Below are 22,082 nucleotides of genomic sequence, written 5' to 3' on the forward strand. Positions count from 1 at the left end.
ATATATTAATTTTTTTAAAAAAATAAAAATTAGTATTTAAAACAAATTATCTATTTTACTTTAGTAGTTGTTCTAATTTGTATAAATAATTTAATTATGTCATATATTTTTTATATAATAATTATACTAAAAATTGTTACATAATTATTGTACAATATATACTAACTTTATAATTAATTTTTTCAACTTATAATTTTAACTTTTTTTATTTTTTATATGAATGTTAAGTTTTTTCCGTATTATTGGATGAATTGATCATATTGATGTTCAAAATATCTGAATTGAAACTAATTTTACAAAGATTTTATGTTTATATAACTATAAATACATCGTAATTTTTTTTAGTTATATTTTATATACAATCTTTAGTGTAGATATAAGGCTAATTAGACAATAAAATACGATACCGTAAGTATGAATTTAAAATTGTCACACAAACAATTTTAATTTATCTTTCGATGTCAACTATTCTATTAAAAAATTTACAAAATAAAACATATTTTACACGTATAAATATACATATATATTATTTCATTGTTAATTATTTTAGCATACTAATATATTTTTTTAAATATATAACAGAAAATGATATATAATTAGCATTAGAGTTTATTAACATATTTATAGATTGTGTTTATATATGTATACTACTAATTATATCTTTATTGATACAACAAGAAGAATTCGTCACATGGTAAATTTAGTATGAATTGTTGAATGCTTAAAAATATTTGTACCATTTTATAAAATATTTGCCAATATAATTAATTATTTGTTTAATATTATTTTAACAATTTATATGAACCGTGCATCACACGGGTTTACACGCTAGTAATGTAATAATATTGGTAAGTATTAAAAAGTATAGTTTGGGGGATCGTGCCAATTCTAGTTACATTGATATCGATCATTTATGTTTAGTCAAATAAAAGAGATCGACGTAGGAACCCGCAGCCGTTACCCAAAAGTGCGCACTGGGTAGATCCCCACCGTGTGACTAGGCAAATTATGTGTGACAGGTGACCTGAGGCGTCGAGGGTTTGAACCCATGACCTCACGGTCACAAATTCAACCCCTACACCACCAGGTCATCTTTTACGGGACAAAAGATGACAATTTCTTGAGAGTGAAGAACATTGCTCCGGAATAATTAGGAGATTCTCTAAAAGCAATACGGGCTTCTGGCGGCAACATGCTTGGTCCCGCTTATGGGGTCAAATCAATACATTATACTCCCTCCGTCCACTAAAAATAGTCAAATTTGGTTCTGGCGCAGAGTTTAAAAAAATAAATAAAATAAATATTTTATTGAAAAAAGCGATAGATAGTTGACTGTATTTTTAAAAATTTAGTTAAGAATGAAATTAAATGAAAAGAGGAAAAAATAATAAAGTTAGTGGTATTTGTTGTAAATAAGTCTTGAATTAAGGGTAATAATTAAATGTTGATTTGTTAACTTTGCTAAAATTTGTAATGTGATAAATTTAGCATATGAACTAAAAAGAAAATTCAAAACAAATTTGACGGACGGAGAATGTATATATATATATATAAGATAATATACATGATCATGTATGTTTTTTTACCCCAAATTTTCCAAATTTTACTATTTGGACTCTGCGTTTTCCGAAAAAAATATATTTTTTTATCTTACAAAAAATCTCATCAAACATTATTTTAATATCAAATTCAAACCAAAATTTTACCGAACTTATAAAAAGAAACATACAAATGCGTTTAATATTAAGGGTGTGTTTGTTTGGGGGATTGGATTAGATTTTCACTGTTCATCCTATTTTTTTCCCCAAAAACATCAAATCAAACACCTATTTTTTATTTTTTATATTATACTCCCTCCGTCCCACATACCGTGTCTGCTACACTGTAGACACGGTATTTTAGGAGGGGTGTAATTAGTAGATAATTAAGAATGTATTAGTGAAAATAATTATCCTATAATATAAATAATTATAAATTAAGATTAAGATAACTAATTAGTTTAATTAAAATTAAAAGGTTTAAAATGAGATTGAAGGTATAATCATTTTTCAAAAAAGGAAAGTGACATGGTATGTGGGACGGACAGAAACGGCAACGTGGACATAGTATGTGGGACGGAGGGAGTACTAAAAATCAATTTTACATTCAAAACATCACATCAACACCTATTTATATCACATCATACAACTATTCAAATTCAAAATTTTTACTATTCAAATCTCAACTCAAAATCCAAACCCCCAAATAAACACACCCAAAGAGAAAGGGAGAGAGAGAGAAAAAAAAATTGTAATGTAATAAATGAATTTTGTGTTTCTATTGAATTGAAAGCAATATATAACATCAGTTTATTTATAGGCAAAAGAATATTATACATCAGGTTTAAAATAATTCGCGAATGACCTTTTTGTTCATTACGTATGATTTTGTTGTTCATTATGTGTATGACATTTCCCCATAGATGTTTTTAAACAAAGAATATGCATCGTTTAAATTTTATTATGAAAAAATCATATGGAAAAAAAATCTTAGTGACGGAAAAATGGTACAACATTCTTATATCAATGCGCTCCCCTTATTTTGGACTTTATTTAATATTTTTCAGCTGACGCATTTTTAATTCTTTGCACCAATTTGATGAATGTTGCAGTCAATAGTGCCTTCGTAAATAAATCTGCAAAATTTTCAGATGATCTGATTTTTTGCACATTAATTTCACCACTCTTTCTCAAGATCGTGAGTGTAAAAAAAATTCGGAGATATATGCTTTATTTGATCACCATTGATATATAATCTCTTTAACTGAGCGATACAAGCTGCATTATTTTCAAATACTATTATAGGAAGTAATACATCATCTAAAATCAAGCCACAATTTTTCTGAATATGGTCAGTCATCAACCTCAACCAAACGCATTCACGACTAGTTTCGTGCATTGCTAACTTCAGCATGGTTTAAGAAAGTAGTTATTTTCGTCTATTTAGCGAATCTCCAAGAGATTGTGGTTCCACTACAGGTAAATAAATAGTCAGTTTAAAATTTTTCTTTGTGTGGATCAGACAGATAACCTGCATCAACATAACCAATTAATTCGTTTCGAGATTCACTCAAATAAAATAGACCGAGGTCATGAGTCCCCTGAAGATAACAAAAAATGTGATGGATACCATTCCATTGACGCTTTGTGGATGATGCGCTAAATCTGACCAATAAATTTACTGAATATAATATATCTAGTCTGGTACAATTTACAAGGTACATTAATGCGCTAATAGTGCTGAGATATGGTATCTCGGGGCCAAATATTTCTTTATTTTCTTCTTTTGGTCTAAATGGATCTTTATTGGGATCAAGAAATGATCACCATTGGTGTACTCTTAACATAACACTTGTAATCCCAGATAAAATTTTGTCTTTTCAAAATCTTTGATTTCAAATTAATTTTTTAGATATTCAATTGCAATTTGGATCTCTTCAGAAGTTCCAATTAAATTGAGATCATCAACATATATTGCATTAATGACAAAATTTGATCCATTTTTCTTGATAAAAGCGCATGGGCATATTGGATCATTAATATAACATTTTATTAAACATTCACTGAGACCGTTATACCATATTCGTCCTGATTGTTTAAGTCCATACAATGACTTTTTCAATTTGATGGGATATGATTCCTTTAGGTTTAATTTGTATATTTCAGGCATATTGAATCCTCATGAACTTTCATATAGATATCAGTATCCAATGGTCATAAAAATATTCAGTAACTACTTCTAAAAGATGCATTTCGAGGTTTTAAATCGCATTTTCCCATTTTGGCCAGTCATTTCTTTGCTGACATTCATACAACGATTTTAGCTCTGAATCCTCAATTCTTCCATTATATAAAGTGTTAAACTGTATGCGAAGACATTATCAAGTATTGCCTCTTTACGGTTCCAATATTTTCTTGAAGTGATATAGTTAATTGAGTTTTCAATAATTTCATCATGTTCTTCAAGATCGTGCTCTTCTGGAACAAGTATTTCATTGTTGACTTTCTCATTAGATTGAGGTTTATCATTGTCAATCCTGATGTGATTATCATCATTCATTTCTTTTTTCTTTCGAGGATGTTTGTCTTTGAAACCGAGTGATCTACCACCATTTAAGTGTGTTGCTGATTCATTAGCACTTGTAATTTGTCCATCAGGGAAAATAATTTTAGCCGGAGCATTAGCAGCTTGGATATATAATCGAGTGACTTTGCTTGAGTCACTGAAAGAATCCGGTAACTTATTGCAATATTTTGCAAATGTATAATGTATTGAATTTCTAGTTCATATTGCTTTGTACGAAGATCACAAAAATTCAAATGGGATTTTCTAATAAATATCTCTTTTCAATTCATTTCTATCTTCCCCTAATGTTGAAAAATATGATTTTTCAAAATGACATTCTTTAAATCTTGTAGTGAATAAATCACCCGTCATAGATTCAAGATATTTTATAATTAAGTGTAATCCATATCCGACATAAATGTCCAATCTACATTATGGACTCATTTTTGTACGTTTAAGGGGTGAAATAGGAATATAAACAGCACCAAAAATACATAGATGAGATATATTTGGTTCGTGACCAAATACTACTTGAATATGGGAATAGCTATGATAGTTTGTCGGCGTCATTCTTATAAGTGTTCCTGCATGTAAGATTGCATGTCTCCAAGCTGAAACGGGCAACATAGACCTCATCAATAATGATCTAAAAATCAATTGCAATATTATAATAAATGATTCTTCCAGACCATTTTGTGTATGAACATGAGCAACTGAGTGTTCTACATTAATCCCAATCGACATGCAATAATCATCAATTGCATTCGATGAATATTCACCAGCATTATCCAGACGTATAGCTTTAATTGGATTATCGGAAAATTGTGCCCGTAATTTAATAATTTGGGAAAGTAATCTCGCAAATGTCATATTGTAAGTAGATAATAAACAGACATGGGACATCTGATAGATGCATCAATAAGCACCATAAAATATTTAAATGACTCACATGATTGGTCTATCGGTCTACATAAATCCCCGTGTATTCTTTTTAAACATGTAGATGATTCAATACATATTTTAGTTGGCGATGATCTGGTTATCAAATTTTTCCTGAGTACAGGCAACACAAGTTAACTCATTTGAGTTTAATATTTTTTTACCTTTTAATGAATGAGTATGCGAATTCTCAATTATTCGTCTCATCATAATACTTCTAGGATGTCAAAGACGATCATGCCATATTTGAAAATTGGTAGTCTTTTGATATACCGTGAAGTGTGTTTCAACAACACGTAATGTGGCATAATATAAACTAGTAGAGAGTGAGGGTAATCTTTCAATGATGCAATTCTTTTATCAATGATATTGGTGATCAACAAGAATTCACCATCGATATCACTTATAGTCAGAATGTGATAACTATTTTTTCGAATGCATTAAAGTTCAGTACATTTCTTCTAGCTTTAGTGACCAACAGTGCATACTATATCACAATTTTCGTCCCTGCGAGAGGGAATCTAATGGATTCTCTAGAGCCTTCGATTTATTCCGCATTACCACTTATTGTAATTGACATTCATTTTTTCTCTTTTCAAATGGTAAAAATATTTTTCATATTTCAATATAGTATGCGTCATTGCATTGTCAATGAAACACATATTAGCATCATTTTGATTGGCATCTATTTCATCTTAAATATAAATAAATGCAGTATTAATAAAAGCAAATATTTTTATTAAAAAATACAATACAATAAGGTACAAGCGATAATTTCAAAGATTACAAAATATGAAATGACATAATGTAAAATGACATAATATGTTTATCACTGGGGGTTTGCTGGATCTACGAAAAAATTCGCTATGTCAAGATGTGTTGTGTCGTAATCCGGAAGATCATCATCGGGGTCGTCGTCATTATCAACGTGATTAATCTCGATCTCATTTCCCTTCTTCTGCAGTGAGACTTGATAAAGATCAGTTAGGTGTTTGGTTATTCTGCAGGTATTGGACTATTGGCCCAACGACCTTCAATGCCACACTGATGACAAATGTTGATTAGTCTATTTCCCTGTTTAGCCTTTTCGGCTACATCCCCATATTGGGGTCTATTATGCTTCTCGTTGATGTCAAAACTATGGTGATTGTAAGGGGTATATCGACCACGTTGACTCTCATGACGGCGACCATGTCCACTGCTTTGTTCAGAAAATGTCGCATTCACTTCAGGGAACGGACTAGAACCAGTTGGCCGAGACTGATGATTTTGCATCAATAACTTATCATTTTTTTCAACTAATAAAAGACATGCAATGAGTTGTGAGTATTGTTGAAAAAATTTCTCACGATATTGCTATTGCAGCACCACATTAGAAGCATAGAAGGTAGAGAGAGTCTTTTCCAATTTATCATTCCTAATAACATTTTATCTGCAGAGTTTCAACTGAAATATAATCTGATAGATAGAAAATTGTACTTTGTATCAGCTTTAAAATCCTGCAATCGCAGGTTAAGTCAATCATGTCGGGCTTTCGGGAGAGTGATATTTCAAATGTCCAAAATTCTCCCTTAATTCATTCTACAAATCAAGTTGATCTTTTACCGTCAAATCTTCGGTCGGTAAAAGAATGTCCAAATGGTGACGAATGAAAATAAAAATCTTGGCTCGATCTTGGCTTGTAGTCGTATTTTCACTGATAATTATATGAACAAAGCCCAGAGAAACCAGATGCATTTTTACATTCAGGAATCAAGTAAAAAAATTATTGCGGTGAGAGATAAATGTTTAAAAGAAAAGTTTGCAAGATTTTTCATAGTGTAGAAAATAGATAATATAAATAGTATAAATATAAAATTTACCAAAAATAAAATATGCAAGAGTCTTCATGCTAATATTAGATAGTATAAATATATATATACTATCTGCAGTACTTTCAAAGTATATATAGATATATGTAAATACATATGTAAGTGTATATATATATTATATCTAAGAGTAATTAATGCAAATAAAGGGAACGGGAGAATTGCGCCGAGAGAATAATAAAGTGGGATGTTTGTGAAATAAAATTTATTTTCTTATTCATTAATTACAAAGATTTTTACATATATATATATAGTTGTGAATGTATCCATTATCTGACTACGTGGCAACTTGTTGGATTAAAAGGATCCATAGTGTGTGTTTGTTTGGAGTTTGGATTTTGAGTTAGAATTTGAATAGTAAAAATTTTGAATTTGATAATTATATAATGTTATATAAATAGGTGTTGATGTGATATTTTGAAAGTAAAATTGATTTTTAGTATAATATTAAAAATGAAAAATAGGTGTTTGATTTAATGTTTTTAGAAAAAAAAAATAGAATGAATAATGTATTTAAAATCCAATCATATAAAGTATATACATTTGCGTGTGAGCTACGTGTATATTTCATAACATATTATTATTATTAACTCGAAAAAGTAATTTTGCCGTAGTATTATGTATTGTTTTGTGTGTTGATTTTGAGTTGTTTTTTTTTATGTAAGGTGTATTTAAAAAAAAAAAATCTCTATTTTTTTATAATATACGTAAAAAATAATAATATTTTATTAATTAATAAAAATATATAAAAAATTATAGTTATATTTTTATTCTGATAAGTACAATAGATATTTTAAATAAGACAGATAATAATGTAAAATTGTTAAATTTTTTTAAATAAATAGAGTATATAGTATATTTTTTATGTATATATTGTATTTTTTTATAATATAAAATTGAAAAATATATCAAATTTTTTTTTATTTGATAAACTCTTTTCACTACACATACATGCATATACCCTTGTGCAGAAGTTTATTGACAAAAACTATACTCTCCATTCTAACTGAATGTACATTTTATTTCTTTTGCTGTGGATAGAAAGATAATATAGTACTCCTTCCATCCATACAATAGTGTCACATTTATTGACATTTATTGTAGACACGAGAATTTGTAAAATAGTGTCACATTTATTGTAGACACAAGAATTTAAAAGATATTCGAAAACAATTAATAATATATTAGTAAAATTAATTATAATATAATACAAACAATTATAAATTAAAATTAAAATAACTAATTAATCTAATAAAATTTTAAAAAATATATAAATTATAAATTTTAAAATATAATTAAAATATAATATATTTTTCCAAAAAATCAAAGTGACATAATACGAGGAATATACGAAAATAGAAAGTATGACAAGGTAGTGTGACGAAGAGAGTAGTATTTACTAATTAGTAGAAATATAAGATAACTTTAATATTTTTGTCCCTATAAATACAAAATGAATTAACATTTTTTTATAAAAGTTACGATAATTTTGTATTTATATATAATTTTTTTTACTATAATATAAACAAAGTATTCCCTCCGTCTCACTTAATTCGTCCATTCTTTTCATATTTGTCTGTCCCATATAAATTGTTTATTTTTTAAAAAAATATAATTATACACTTTAATTATATTTTAAAATTCATAATTTATAATTTTTTTATTTTAATTAAACTATTTAGTTATCTTAATTTAAATTTATAATTATTTTTACTAATACACTTTTAAGTTATTTATTAATTACATAATATCTAAAACTACGTGTCCCAGCTCAAATAGACAAATTAGCTGGAACGGAGAAAATACCTTTTAAATGGACCGAATAAAAATAATAAAATTAATATACATTAAGGTAAAAGTATATATTTTGAGTTGAAATTATTTTCATAGTTAAATAAAGTAAAAAGTATTTGATAATATAAATTTACCAGTTTAATAAACTTGAAATTGAAATACTTCAGAATTTGGAGAATGCTTATGTTCATAATTGCTCAAAATCAATATTGTATTCATTAGTAGTTAAAAATTTTCAAAATGTTCTACTATTTCTCTTAAAGATAGTTTTTTTTTTTTTTCAATCAATCAAAAATATTGATAATTACAATAATTTTACCTGTCATTTTTGTCATATCAACTCACACCTCATGTCACCTGCTACACATGATTCGTTGAACTTAGTTTGCAAACTATTAAGTTCGATCAAAATTTACCACTTTCGGTAGCGGTAAAAAAGAAAAAAGTCCAATTATGAAACGCGTATTGCAATCAGTTATTAGCCAAACACTTGAATAATAAAATTAAAGCACCACATTCTTAAAATTTCACTTATATACAAAAAAATTAAACCCAAGAATCACTTCACCTAAAAATGAAAAAACAAACTTAAAACATCCAAAATACAAAAAGAAAGATACATAGGGAGCAAAATCGATTGCTATAGCAAATCATTTAAATGAACTATTGGCCATCAGCAAATATTGAGTTTTACAAGAGGGTAATTTTACCATCTGTTGTATCAGCACAATTCCTTACAATGTAATGTACAAACACAATCTCTCATCTATCTTCTCCTCTCCTGCCTACGGCCGGCTCGCCCGACCGATGCCAAAAATCTATTTGCAGACACGATCTCGAACAGTTCCATTCTTCCAGGATTGTCCAAACAGGGAATAGATTAACGAATATCGACAACAATCAACACACGCCACTCCCTTTAACTTCGCCGAGCTCATTAGATCTTTGTTGCCAGGTAAAATATTTTCTCAGCAGATTATAATTCACTCTCTCTGCTGTGACTCACCTGAGGATCCCGAAAGTTTGCCCTTGGCTGCATTGTCTGAATCCGAGAGCTTATCAGTTTTAGTTCTAGCAGGATCGGCCTTCTTGTTTTCTGTAGGAAAATAATGAGGGCAGACGGGAGGTGTCCTTTTAAGACATGTGGGGCACTTAAAGCCGATAATGTTTTCAATTCTATCGTCCGTCAGATTGAAAGCATCGCCATGAAACCAAACTGCAAGTAAATGCACAAGAAAAAAAGAAATCAGCCAGACTGAATTGTGCTCGGCCAAACTATTTGATACACAGCGAGGAAAGTAAATAAATCGGGATTTAACAGCTTTAAAATTATGTGTTCTAAAGCTGGAAAACAAACAAACAATTTGCGAACTTAGTTCAGTTCGGCTTGTTTGAGCTTGTTTGTTAAGCTAAATGAGCCGAACACAAATATAAATTTGAGCTCATTATATTCACGAACGAACTCGAACTGGATCGCGAACGTTCGACAATATTTATCAAAAAAAATAAATTAATAATTTTATATTTAATAAGTAACTATAATTTTACAAATATAATATATTTAATTTGGTTTTTTAAATAAATAAAACAAAAAATTCTCTTAACGAGCAGAGCCTAACACAAACAAAAAAAATTGCTAAACGAGCCGAACTTAAACAAAAATTTCAGTTCGTGTCTCTTAATGAACGAACACGAGCCAAGCTCGAGTCCTTAACGAACCGAACTCAAACATGACAAGCTTGGCTTAGTTCGGCTCATTTACAGCTCTATGTGTTGCTGTAAAGTAGACATTTACGGAAATTAAATCTGTTACCTCCACATAATTCGCAAGCCACGTAGACCAGCTCGGGATTATGCTCCGATTCGGCGCAGAGGTTGCACGTCGGATTATCGTGGTGGTTGTTAGCCTCCCCGGGCAGCAAAAGAAGCATCTTACTCCTGAAATCGACTAGCCTAGCGTCGTTTGGCCTCCTTGATAACCGAACGCCATTCAACCAGAAACTACAAGCAACCGGCGACCTCCTCCTCTTCCAATTATTAATTTTGGGCTTCTTAATCGGGCTCTTTGCAGATTTAGCTTTGCGGCCTCTCTTTCGTCTTTTTACGATCGCACTCTGCAAACAATGCCTGGCGACGCGAGCGGCATTCCGAGAAGAACGCCGCAAAGGTATACCTGTTTGGACTTTTGCTGTCTTCTTATTTGCAAGTCGCTTTCCCGTCCTCTTCCCCTTTCCTTTTCGTTTCCCTTTCGCCTTTGCTTGCTGTAGAGGTTTCGGCTGTGTTGATAAGCTCTTCTTCTGTTTTGCGGATTCGAATTTCGACTTCCTCCCGTCAATTTTCACGATGTTTGCGCTCTGGCATTTATGGCAGGTGTATGTACACTCGGAAGCGATGGATCCAGCGGATTTCTGGGCATGTCTTCGATGGAAAAAGCCTGAAATACATGCCAAATGTTAAATTAACAGCCATTAATCAATAAGTTATTATTTTAAGAAATAAAAATAGCTCAAATATGTAAGTTATCAATTAGCCATGTAAAGAAGATATAAACAAACAAATAACTGCAAGAAGTGCCATACCCATTCCATTAAAACTAGAAAAGAGATCATTTCAAGGAAGAAAGACAAGAAGATAGGAAATGAGGTGTGCAATAATTTAGAACAATTTATAGCACATCGATTTGGATAACATTCGCACTACATTAACGAGTGTAAAGAGTTTATAGGAAAGACTTTAGAAACAAAAAAGAATAATACTTAAGTCACAATCCAACATCAGATAACACAGTTTCTCGGCTGCCAATAATTACGAGGATATAAGATATGCAATATAAATTGGGTTCATACAACATACATTAAATTACATAAAAACCAGAAATCAAATAATGTTAGGGTAAGCGAGATTTTACCTCGACAATGCTGACAGCTCACTGCTTCGCTGCGAATTAAAAAGTGGTGATATAAGTACAGTGTAATGAATTAAATGCTCTGCCGCAACATCAAAAATAATTTCAGGCAAACATGTTCTAACACTTTTCGAAAGTAAAGAAATCGTTTATGTGAGTTTAAGAGGCAAAAGGCAAAAACAACTTTCTCATCAAAGGAATTGTGAGCAAGCACAAATATGTGTAAGACTATATACTTCCCTTCAATTCCATTTTCGAATGTTTCTTAAAAGTAGACAAAAAAAAATTAACTCACTTCCTAAATCCCTGTATTCTAAACAATTTTCATGTATAAAACCATTCTACTTTCCAAAAAATGAAATGTCAAAGCTTCGAAATGGAAAAAAAGTAAAACAAAAAGGAACCCCCCCCCCCCCCCTCCCCCCCAACAAATAAGAGAAAAAAATATTCATTTGGCCATCTACTGTTTCATTTGTTTGGAAAGAAATAAAAAAATAATAATATAATTAAAAACCATTTTATATACCTGATTGGAACATCTTTTTTACAGTGTCCACACTGAAAATTCTCTAATCTTTCGGCTCTCGAGAAAAGATATGAAAAGCCCTTTCTCTTGAAAGGTTTTTTCAACACTCCAATGCTCTCACGAAGTTTTCCAGATTTCACCACATTAGATTTACGAGCAATTCTTTTCTCTTCAAACGATTTCAATAGATGCAACGGCACATGAGTCTCTTCCAACCAATATTTCTTTTTCTTGCTCGATGGATCTTCAACTATCGATCCATGTTTCACAACAACATCAGGAATAAATCTCCTCTTGCCAAAATCCAGAAGGTACTTAATCGTGCCTCCATCTGAGGACTTCCTTCGGATTATAACTTTTTTAAATGATCTGACAGGTTTTTTCGTGTCCTTATCCGTCTTTAAGATAAGGTTGTTATTCCCGATATCAGCCCATTTTAAAGTTGCATCAAGCTCCCTAACCTGCAGATATAAAATATGTATATAAGCATTTCGTTTGCTCATTATCAGTAAATACAACCAAAATTACCATATGTAGACCGATCTAGTAGTTACAGCTACAAATGCAGTACATTCACACAACCATGCCGATTTGAGAAAGAAATTTAGTAAGGTGAAAATAACTATTCATTTAATTGTCTAGATAAAGCAAATAGTGATAATACAAATCACATGGACATGCCTGGAGAGCAAGCTGGTGCACACTTCTTGATGCTTCAACAGCAGCTCTCCATGAAGCGCACTTAGTTCGCTTGGCATATTCTCCACTTTCAGGGTATATAATGCCCGGTATCTTCTTACGCCCACCTATAATAGTTCAATTTGAAACATCATGAGATAAATTGTTCAGGCCATAAGATCACAAGCTTAACATAGGGTTAGAAACAGAAAATATATACCCTGCCGGCCAGCCATGGAAGCCAAACAGTGAGGCAAAACTTTCCAATTGAAGAGCATTCGTGAACCCCTTCCACCCCTCCACCAGAATAAACTAAGCCCAGTTGCAGCATTAGAAGATTGGGAAGTCTCCACCTTGGAAGGGTTCTCTCGTTTCCTGCCCATTCCATTCTTCGAAGACAGTCTTGTTGAACTGCTAACAATGTGACAGGCAGAACCCATTGTAGTAACAGTATCCACTTGTTTTTGCCAATCAGCAGGAATGGCTAGGTGATGCAAGTTCTTCTCCAGCTGGTTCCAAAAAGTCATAATCAGATAACAATATATCATAGAAAACTCGAAGATAAATACGAAAATGAAAATGAGTATGCCAATGACAAATATCTTGCAACGCAGGTAAATTTGCAATCCAGAAGACGACACAAGTATTATTTGTTCCATCTCTTAGGCTGTAGTTTCAGGTCATTCCAAGGTAATAACAATGTCCTTAAAAGGCAGTAACAAAGTGTATCAGAGCATCGACCAGCATTAAGCTTCCTCAGCATTTAAGTTCTTTTCTGTTATTTTCCAGAATCAAATTTTCAATCATTTAACAATAATTCTGACATTTTATCTTTGCATATCAAAATCACTTCTGTGAAACTGTAGCAGATACATATAGAAACAGGGCAATATCTAATAGAAAGGATGCAAAAGAACACATTAACCATTAGAATTGAACATTAACAAGTATTCACGATTACAGACGCATCATTTAGAGAAACAAACAAATTGACCTAAGAAGCCAATTTAAAATCACAAGGCCGATCTTCATCTTTTATATTTTTATTAAAATGAAAATAAACATAAAAGGCTATAGTTTCATTCAAGTGACTCATACTGCAGTCCAAATCCTGGTGATGCTTTTTCTGATCTTCCAAAGCAGTCACTTCTTCTACATATAGTAAAAATCTATTAAAAGGATTACCTATGTAATAATAAACATGGCCACACGCATCCCAATCTATGTGATATGGCAAGACAAATCAACCATGGCTTAACATATGACATGATCTAGTGATTCAGAAGCATAAATTTTCTATTGGAAATCTATATAAATTTTTGGGGATGTTTTAGTTTCCAAGCTAGCTGAATTCCTTGAATTTCGTAGACGTTGTCAGATTGACTAACGATACAATTTCACATCAAAACAATTTAGCAATATAAGAATTTTAATACTGAAAAGGGTATATATATATATATATATATAACGGGATGTAATTTTATTAAGAAAATGCAGTAGTGATAATATTTTACATACCATGAGTAGCGAATTTTTCAAGGAAGCAAGATCAGCCGCTTCAAGAACGCTTCTACGCCAAAGCATTGAAAATTCTTGATTCAACCATGGTCCCAACAGAAGCCCCTGCAGATGATCTTCAATGCAAATAATATGGCACATGACATCGACAAGGTGGTTTTTGATCTTCTTTGCTGACTGGATTCCCAGAACTTCATTTGTGTAGTTTTCTACAGCTGGAATACTATCGTTCATAATGAACAAGCAATCCCGTTCCTCCTCAGGAACTCTGCAATACAAACACCAACCGCATCTTTCTTTCCTCAAGTTCATCTTTGAGGTTTGAATATTTGCCCAAGAAAATTCAGCAGATCTATTTGACACAACTTTCAGCTGTCTGGCGACAATGTCACCCGCAGACCTTGACGTATCTTGAGAGGTCTTATCTGTTGCTTTACATGACCATTCCTCATAAAATGACGATGGTGTTCGAGCAAATTCATAAGAATTGACATAATTAACAGCATTATAAACTTCAGCAGGGACTTCTCTAGAGTATGCAGTGTCCGGTGCATAGCCACAACTTTCTGAACTAAGATTCTTCCCTTTCTCAACATTTACTGAAGTCGGCGCCATATACTGATCAGCATTTGCAAAGGTTCCCTGACCAAGACACTGATCTGATACCTCTAAACATGTTTTTGAACAATTCGGCCCACTTTCCTTTAAGGTATCGCACTGTACGAACATCTGAGAGACTTCGGCTGATCCTTCAGAACTTGCCAACTGATTATTAATCTTTGCTCCAACATCACCAGTCTCCAGCACAACAGCACAGCTCTTTGCATTTTCAGGTTGCGTGTTACAGGAATTAATGGGCACCGTCAACTCATCAACAGATCTATTTTCAGCAATGGCACCATTCTCATTATGAGTTTCCGATGGCACGGAACACATTGGAGGAACTCGGCCTTTTCCAGGTAACATGGACTGTAGAGAGGAGGAACGAGTGTCCGAATCAAGTCTGGCCCCATTAACTCCACGAACTATATTCCAATGCTTACAGATGGCATTTATTATTGTCCCGTATATTAATGGCGATGATTCCAATGCTTCAATAACGTAAGGCACGTCATTTCCATTGTAGGTCCAAGATAAGTATTCATCATTGCACAGCTCCAATCTGCAAGTAAGTGGGCCCAGATCAATACATAATAAAAATAAATTTATCATAAGAACTTAAATCAGCATTTGCTGTAATTATTTTACATGAACATCATAAATTATTACCATGACACATATAATATATATAGAAAATTTACAAGGCATACCCTTTTGGTGGAAAAATAATAAGAATAATCATACAAAACACGGCATTTGGCTTATAAAACAATCATAGCTAATCAAAGAGAATAAATATGGAATCATTGAGGTAGTCTTGATATTAAATCGTTGACCAATTATGACAAACTAGTTAATAGCATCAATATAAAAGAATCACATCTAAGTAGAAATTTGTACAATGTGTTATTGCATTTATAACCTTGAGTGTAAATAAAGAGATATCACTTACAAGATGGAAAATTACTAACTTTAATTGTAAATTTTTTTAAAGATAGTAACATATCAAAGAGATGTTCAATAAAAATACGTAACAAAACAAAGTTCACATGATTCGGCCCATTTAACCAATTGAGTCCATGGATAAATGCCCAAATGGCTTTATAACATTATTATCTCCTAATTTGAGATTAGAAACATTACCTAATGCACATGTCCGTGCATGAATAAATAATGTATCATGTCTTCCAAAATAAAATTAAGAAAATTACTGTGACTAAACAACACAACAAGTATCATGTTAATTTTCAGCACCTGCGGGGCTGAGCATGAAAAGATTTATTTTCGAAAAGAAATTGTATATCTAGGGAGAAAGGTTGATTGGCTGTTTTAATTTAACATGAAAGGGTGACTTTCCATTCTTGGATACTTCGTAATTACATAGTTATATATTCATTTTGAGAGAATAAAGTTACAGATGATATTATTGAATGTGGAACAGATTGTTATCGGTGCCAAAAAAGAAGCTAATGATATGATAAAAAGAAAGAAAAACTGGAAAACACTCAAAACAACATGCTTCACAAGGAAAAATCATAACAATAATAAAATATATATAAATAAAATAGAGATAAAACATGAACATGCGAATATGTGAAATAAATATATGGTCAACATGATAAAAATAAACACCCAGTGCCTAAAATCATATTATTCTCTTAATTTATATTAGAGACCTAAATAGCATTAGGAAATGGATGATATCCAAACTAATGTTTTTCAACAAAGATTGACTTCCAATTAAACAGAAATCTAGAATTGAGTTAATAAAAAACAAGCAGTCGAGAAATTTTTAATGGAAAGCAAGATTCCATATTGAAAGAAAGCCCATTTCAATGTAGATAAATGTCATTTACATCATCTCTACGTCATTTGGAGGTGGGATTACAGCTTAAATTCCACTGGGAACAGATGAAATGAAAATTAAAATGAAAGGAAAGGAAAGTTAACCATGAAATAAATAAATAAATTTGAAAGAGATACTAGATCAAGCCGATTAAAGCTAATCTAGCTCTATCTTCAATTTCTACTATGGTCCTAGAGATATAATAAAGGCCTAAGTCATCTATGTTAGAATCATCAAGAAAGGCCGACTTCAGTACCAAATTATGGAACATGATTACAGTTACAAAAACTATTTCACATTGTACACATCAACAACAAAATAGATTAATAGACATGTAAAGAGCACGTTGCACTTATTTCATCGCACATATCAAAACATTCTCAAAGATATCTTTTGGTATGGCCATGATAGAACAGATTCTCCATTCAAACCACGTTGATTTTTATAGAAAAGTTTTTGCACTTACTTATATTAGGAATAAGATATACTGTCTAAAATTCACTGCCTTTTGACCATGGGAAGCAATTTCCAAAACTGTAAATGTAGAAAATATAAAAATAAAAATGAAAACAGAACACTAGCCCAATCCACAAAGTTAAATATGTTCTTATGCTACAAATTATGCAATTATCAAATAACTTAAAAACTTGGATAACTTTTTTAAAAGGAACTTACACCAACAGATAACTACAGCTGCTGTAATAAACTCGCCCGCACGGATCAACACCCAAGCATTGAGCCCCTCGAGCAGACTTCCTGACTCTCAGCCCAGGATTATCCTTCTCGATCGAGCATTCAGGGCAAAACCATTCACCCTCAGGCAGCTGGCTGCTGACAACCCCCACACACCTTGAATGGAAAGCCGCTGGACAGCCATCACAGCATATTAAGTTCCCATCCATTTTACAGAGTGAACACTCGTCGCTGTTCCAATCCAAAGGATCTTCAGCGTCCTCTTCTGTAATGCAGGAACTGCTAGCAGCATCCATAGCAGCCTTTTTCCTCTTCAAGGTGTCGAATTTTGTGCTGCGCTCAGCCCGTTGATCCGTTGCAGCCATTCTTCTGTTGAGTTCTGACCTAAATACTTCTGCTTCAAGAACATCATCACAGAGATGACGCAGAATCTCAACCTTGGCTGACACTGGCAGCTTGTAGTAGTCATCGTAGAAAAGCTTCAAATTACAAGCGCCGATATCAGGTACATGTCCTGGGTTGTGCAATAAATGGTACTCGACCAGGAACACCGGCCATGTAATCAAATCGAGAAAGTCCCAATTGAGAGACCTGAATCAAAATATGATATAGAATATAATAAGTATTGAACATCAAAATGGAATTTAAATGTATAATTATTGAACTAGAGTGAACTTAATACCTGAGACAATTTGATGCCGATGCAGAGCCTTCTTCCGAAAGTGACTCCAGATGTTTCCTTATTGTCCGAAGGAGGGATAGATGAATGGAGTCGAATAATAATGTCGAATCACTGGATTTCAGAGATATAACAAAATCATCCAGTCCAAAGGGGCTTAGAAATAATGAAGTGCTAAATGACCTCAAGAATGAATAAGCCGAAAAGACATCCAGCATAGATACCCCATTGATATCAAGATCGCAGGATGAAGGAGGCAAATCCACCTTCGGGGGATCCATAGCACAATCAATGGCTTTTCTACGAGCTGGAGCCATAACCTTCTCATCAGACACCACGCTAATTGCAGGAGACGACAACTGATGATTATTACCATCTCCTAACTGTAGAGGAACTAGATCTGGTTCAGAAGATGCAGCTATTTTTGCTCTTCGGCTACTCCTTCTCAGCCCCGTCTCTGGTGTGGGTAATGTAACATCACCCTCTTGTACTGCCCTCCTCTTCCTACCCCTCCCTACCCTCGTCATAGTTCCCAAAACTCCATTATCAGCACCATTACCATTTGTTATTGGAGTTTCTTTAATGCTTTCAAGCTCCACATCCATTTTATCTGTTTCTGTGTTCGATTTAGGGAAATCGGGTGAAACTGGTGCTGTTTCAATGCTGCTATTTGTCGAATCTTTTCGCTTCCTCCCTCTTCTCTTCTTCGGTGCACTTATTGGAGCAACATTTCCATGGCTAACCTCTGTAGCAGAGTTCTCCGGCTGGCTAACCTCTTTCTTCTCCAGATCTTCGACATTCCCCTTCCCACTCTCCATATCAGCCACTGCTAAATCTGCCCCTGCCCGCTCACGTTCTTCGCCACAAACACCTTCATTCAATTCAACTCCCACCCCACGTTCCGCCAGGGTACTTCCCTCATCCTCTACAAACTTCAAATTCAAATCAAAGCAAATCCCCCCGCTCCCACCCCCCAAATTCTTAAAACCCTCGTTCACATCGACATTCAAATCAATCATCTGCTTCTTCGGCCCCAAAACCCCTCCCGAAACCCCATTGTTCAGGCAGGGGCCTTCCCCCACCTCCAAGTTCACCTCCTTATTCAAATCCAGGCCGCCAATCTCACCCCCAATTTCAACAGAATTAAACCCACGATCATCATTCAAAGTATTACAACCGTCGTCATCATTCAAATTCAAGTCAAAATTGGCAGGCTTCCCATCCCTAACCACCGAATTATCAGAAACACCGCCAAGAATTACTAAGTTATCGCTACCCTTACCTTCATCAGCAATGCAGCGCCGCTTCCTCGGATTGCCCCCATCGTCCGATCCCAACGGCGGCGGAGACGAACACCCGCCGGACACCAGCACCGAAGACAGCTCCAGAAATCCCAATTCCTCGGAACTTCCGCCGTCGTACACCACCTCAAAAATCCCAGTTCCCGGCTCGTACCCTCGAACCAAACCGAATAGTGGGTCTTGCCCTCGAACCTCCTTTTTCACCGCTCTCCCAATATACTCCATTCCAAAATTTCATAAATAATCCTCCGGGAAAAAAAAAAAAAATAGACAACAAAAGGGCAAAATTTTTAAAATTTCGCAGAACCCCAGTTGAATTTCAAGAAGAGTAAAAATAAAAATGCAAGAACAACACAGCCCAGCACAATTTGATCCCTCCGCAAAAGCCCTCCTCCTCAGCACTCCCGTGAGAGAGAAAAAAAAAAATGGTTGGCGGGTTAGGAGGGTGTTTGTTTCTCTCTCTAGATTTGGAAAAAAAGTTTGGTGTAGTGACGCTGGAAGAACGTGGGGACTACCATATACTCATCATCACTCGGTGGAGTTGCCCTTTTTGCGTGACTCGGTTGTGGCTCCGGACTCAACGAGGAACTCCGACGTACAGCTCCTGTTGCATAAGGTACATCTTATTACAGCGCGGATTCGACTCCGTCTTGAAAAGTCCGTTCTTGACGTACAACTTGGGAAGCGGAGTGTACAATTGTTTGAAAGGGTTTGACCGTTGAGGATTTTTGAGACTCTGTGTAGGATTTGCAATAAATGCAAGGCTTAAAAATCTTATCGCAATTAATTCTTGTCTTAATATTTATTTATCTGGATTTTATTTTTATTTTTATTTTTGTTTGGAAAGTGTTTTTAAATAGAATTTGATATTAATTTATAATAATTACTGTTACTTTCTATACATTCCAATAGTAAGCATAATTAAGTAACATTATAAAATAAATTTTGTGTTATAAATATTATATATTTATTGTGTTGCATTGGAGCATGACAATAATTTGAATTACTAAATATGTATGAAATATTTAACTCCCTCCCTCCCTCCCTCCGTCCCATATAATTTGTTCCTATTTTATATTTTCGTCTATTCCACATAACTTATCCTTTTTTTTTTTTTTTGAAATATAATTATGCACTTTAATCATATTTTAAATTTTAAATTTTATAATTTTCTTAATTTTATTTAAATTATTTACTTATTTTAATCTTATTTATAATTATTTTTACTAATACACTTATTAATTATTTACTAATTATATTTTACTTAAATTTCTGTGTCTACAGTAATACACTCATATTACATGGGACGGAGGGAGTAATATTTAGTGTAGTTCGATTATATATATTGTAATAATTTTAATTTCAAAATCTAACTTTATTATCATCATAATGTTATTTTATATATACCATTTCAAAAAGGGTATAATGAAGTTTAAAAAATATATGTGTTACTAAATGAAATTAAATAATAATTCTAATGCATACACAAATAAAAAAAAAACAAAAAACAAAAAAGAAAAACAAAAAAAAAAAATTGTGATCTATATTTATTCAATATTTTCTAAATTAATACTTCATTCTTTTCACATACCATGTTGACTTTTTGTCCATCCTACTTTCCACGTCACTTTTATTTTTTTAAATATTATTACACACTTTAATCTCATTTTAAACTTTTTAATTTATTTTTTTAAATTTTAATTAAAATAATTGATTATTTTAATTTTAATTTATAATTATTTATATTATAGGATAACTATATTTACTAATACATTTTTAATTATCTACTAATTACACCCCTCCTAAAATATCGTGTCTACAGTGTAGCAGACACGGTATATGGGACCGATGAAGTACAATCTATTGCATTAGGGAGATTGTAATAATAATATATGTTTTCAATTTAGGTAAATGAAATCTTTTTAAAAAACTTATTAGTATATAATTACTTATACATACTTTTATTTATATGGGATTAATTAGGTAATATATTCATCTAATACGTTTTTATATATTGAGAATATTTTAGATAAAACCATATATATATCTGATGTAATATTAAATATAATATTTAAAATAAATACTATATTTTAATGTAATATTTAAAATAAAGTCAAATACAATTTCATCCACAGTAACTAAAAACTTTTTAGTATATTTTTTTTGTCTACCCTGTGAAAGTATTTATTTTCTATTATTGCAAAATATAATTTGTTTTATAAAAATTACAAACATACACGTACAATTAATTTATACATGAAGTAGTATAGCAAAAAATGTTAAAATAATTTATACATTTTTATTAACTAATAACTACAAAAAAAAAAAAAAAAAAATTACTTCTTCTGTCCCTCAGCAAGGTGGTCATTTGGTTTTTCTGTCGTTATAGTTGACATTAAAAATATCTTTATATTTGAATAATTTACTCTAAAAATATCATTGTATCGGTATTATAAGAGGCTAATAAACATATTCTTGTCTTTTTTTCTCGATTTCTATTATGTCTTATATAATTATTAATATTAAAAAATCAACATACAAAAAGCCAATGGCAACCATGCAGCGGGACGAAAGGAGTATTATTTTTTAGTCTATTATAAAATTTCAAATAACCTCATTTAGATCGAAAAC

General features: G+C 32.3%; 1 protein-coding gene across 1 annotated transcript; it reads right to left on the reverse strand.

Annotated features, from left to right (window-relative positions):
- Window positions 1-9,274: 9,274 nt before the first annotated feature.
- On the reverse strand, window positions 9,275-20,158 carry LOC127258845 (DDT domain-containing protein PTM-like). The gene is made up of 9 exons (XM_051285877.1): window positions 18,154-20,158; window positions 17,454-18,062; window positions 14,333-15,494; window positions 13,035-13,323; window positions 12,818-12,942; window positions 12,137-12,597; window positions 11,614-11,642; window positions 10,519-11,139; window positions 9,275-9,921 (listed from the first exon to the last, which is right to left on the reverse strand). The coding sequence occupies exons 1-9, from the start codon at window positions 19,674-19,676 to the stop codon at window positions 9,689-9,691; spliced, it is 5,052 nt and encodes a 1,683-aa protein (XP_051141834.1). The 5' UTR covers window positions 19,677-20,158; the 3' UTR covers window positions 9,275-9,688.
- Between the last annotated feature and the right edge of the window lie 1,924 nt (window positions 20,159-22,082).

Source organism: Andrographis paniculata, unplaced genomic scaffold, assembly GCF_009805555.1.
Source record: "Andrographis paniculata isolate CXL003 unplaced genomic scaffold, ASM980555v1 Contig5END, whole genome shotgun sequence".
Lineage (NCBI taxonomy): Eukaryota > Viridiplantae > Streptophyta > Magnoliopsida > Lamiales > Acanthaceae > Andrographis > Andrographis paniculata.

What these genes read in the sequence shown, in the direction of transcription:
- LOC127258845 (XM_051285877.1), bottom strand. Translation starts at nt 19,676, where the DNA reads ATGGAGTATATTGGGAGAGCGGTGAAAAAGGAGGTTCGAGGGCAAGAC. An exon ending in TCGGCATCAAATTGTCTCAG is followed by an intron (nt 18,063 to 18,153) that starts GTATTAAGTTCA and finishes ATTTTGATTCAG; the next exon opens with GTCTCTCAATTGGGACTTTC. An exon ending in AAAAAAGATGTTCCAATCAG is followed by an intron (nt 11,643 to 12,136) that starts GTATATAAAATG and finishes TTTAATTCGCAG; the next exon opens with CGAAGCAGTGAGCTGTCAGC.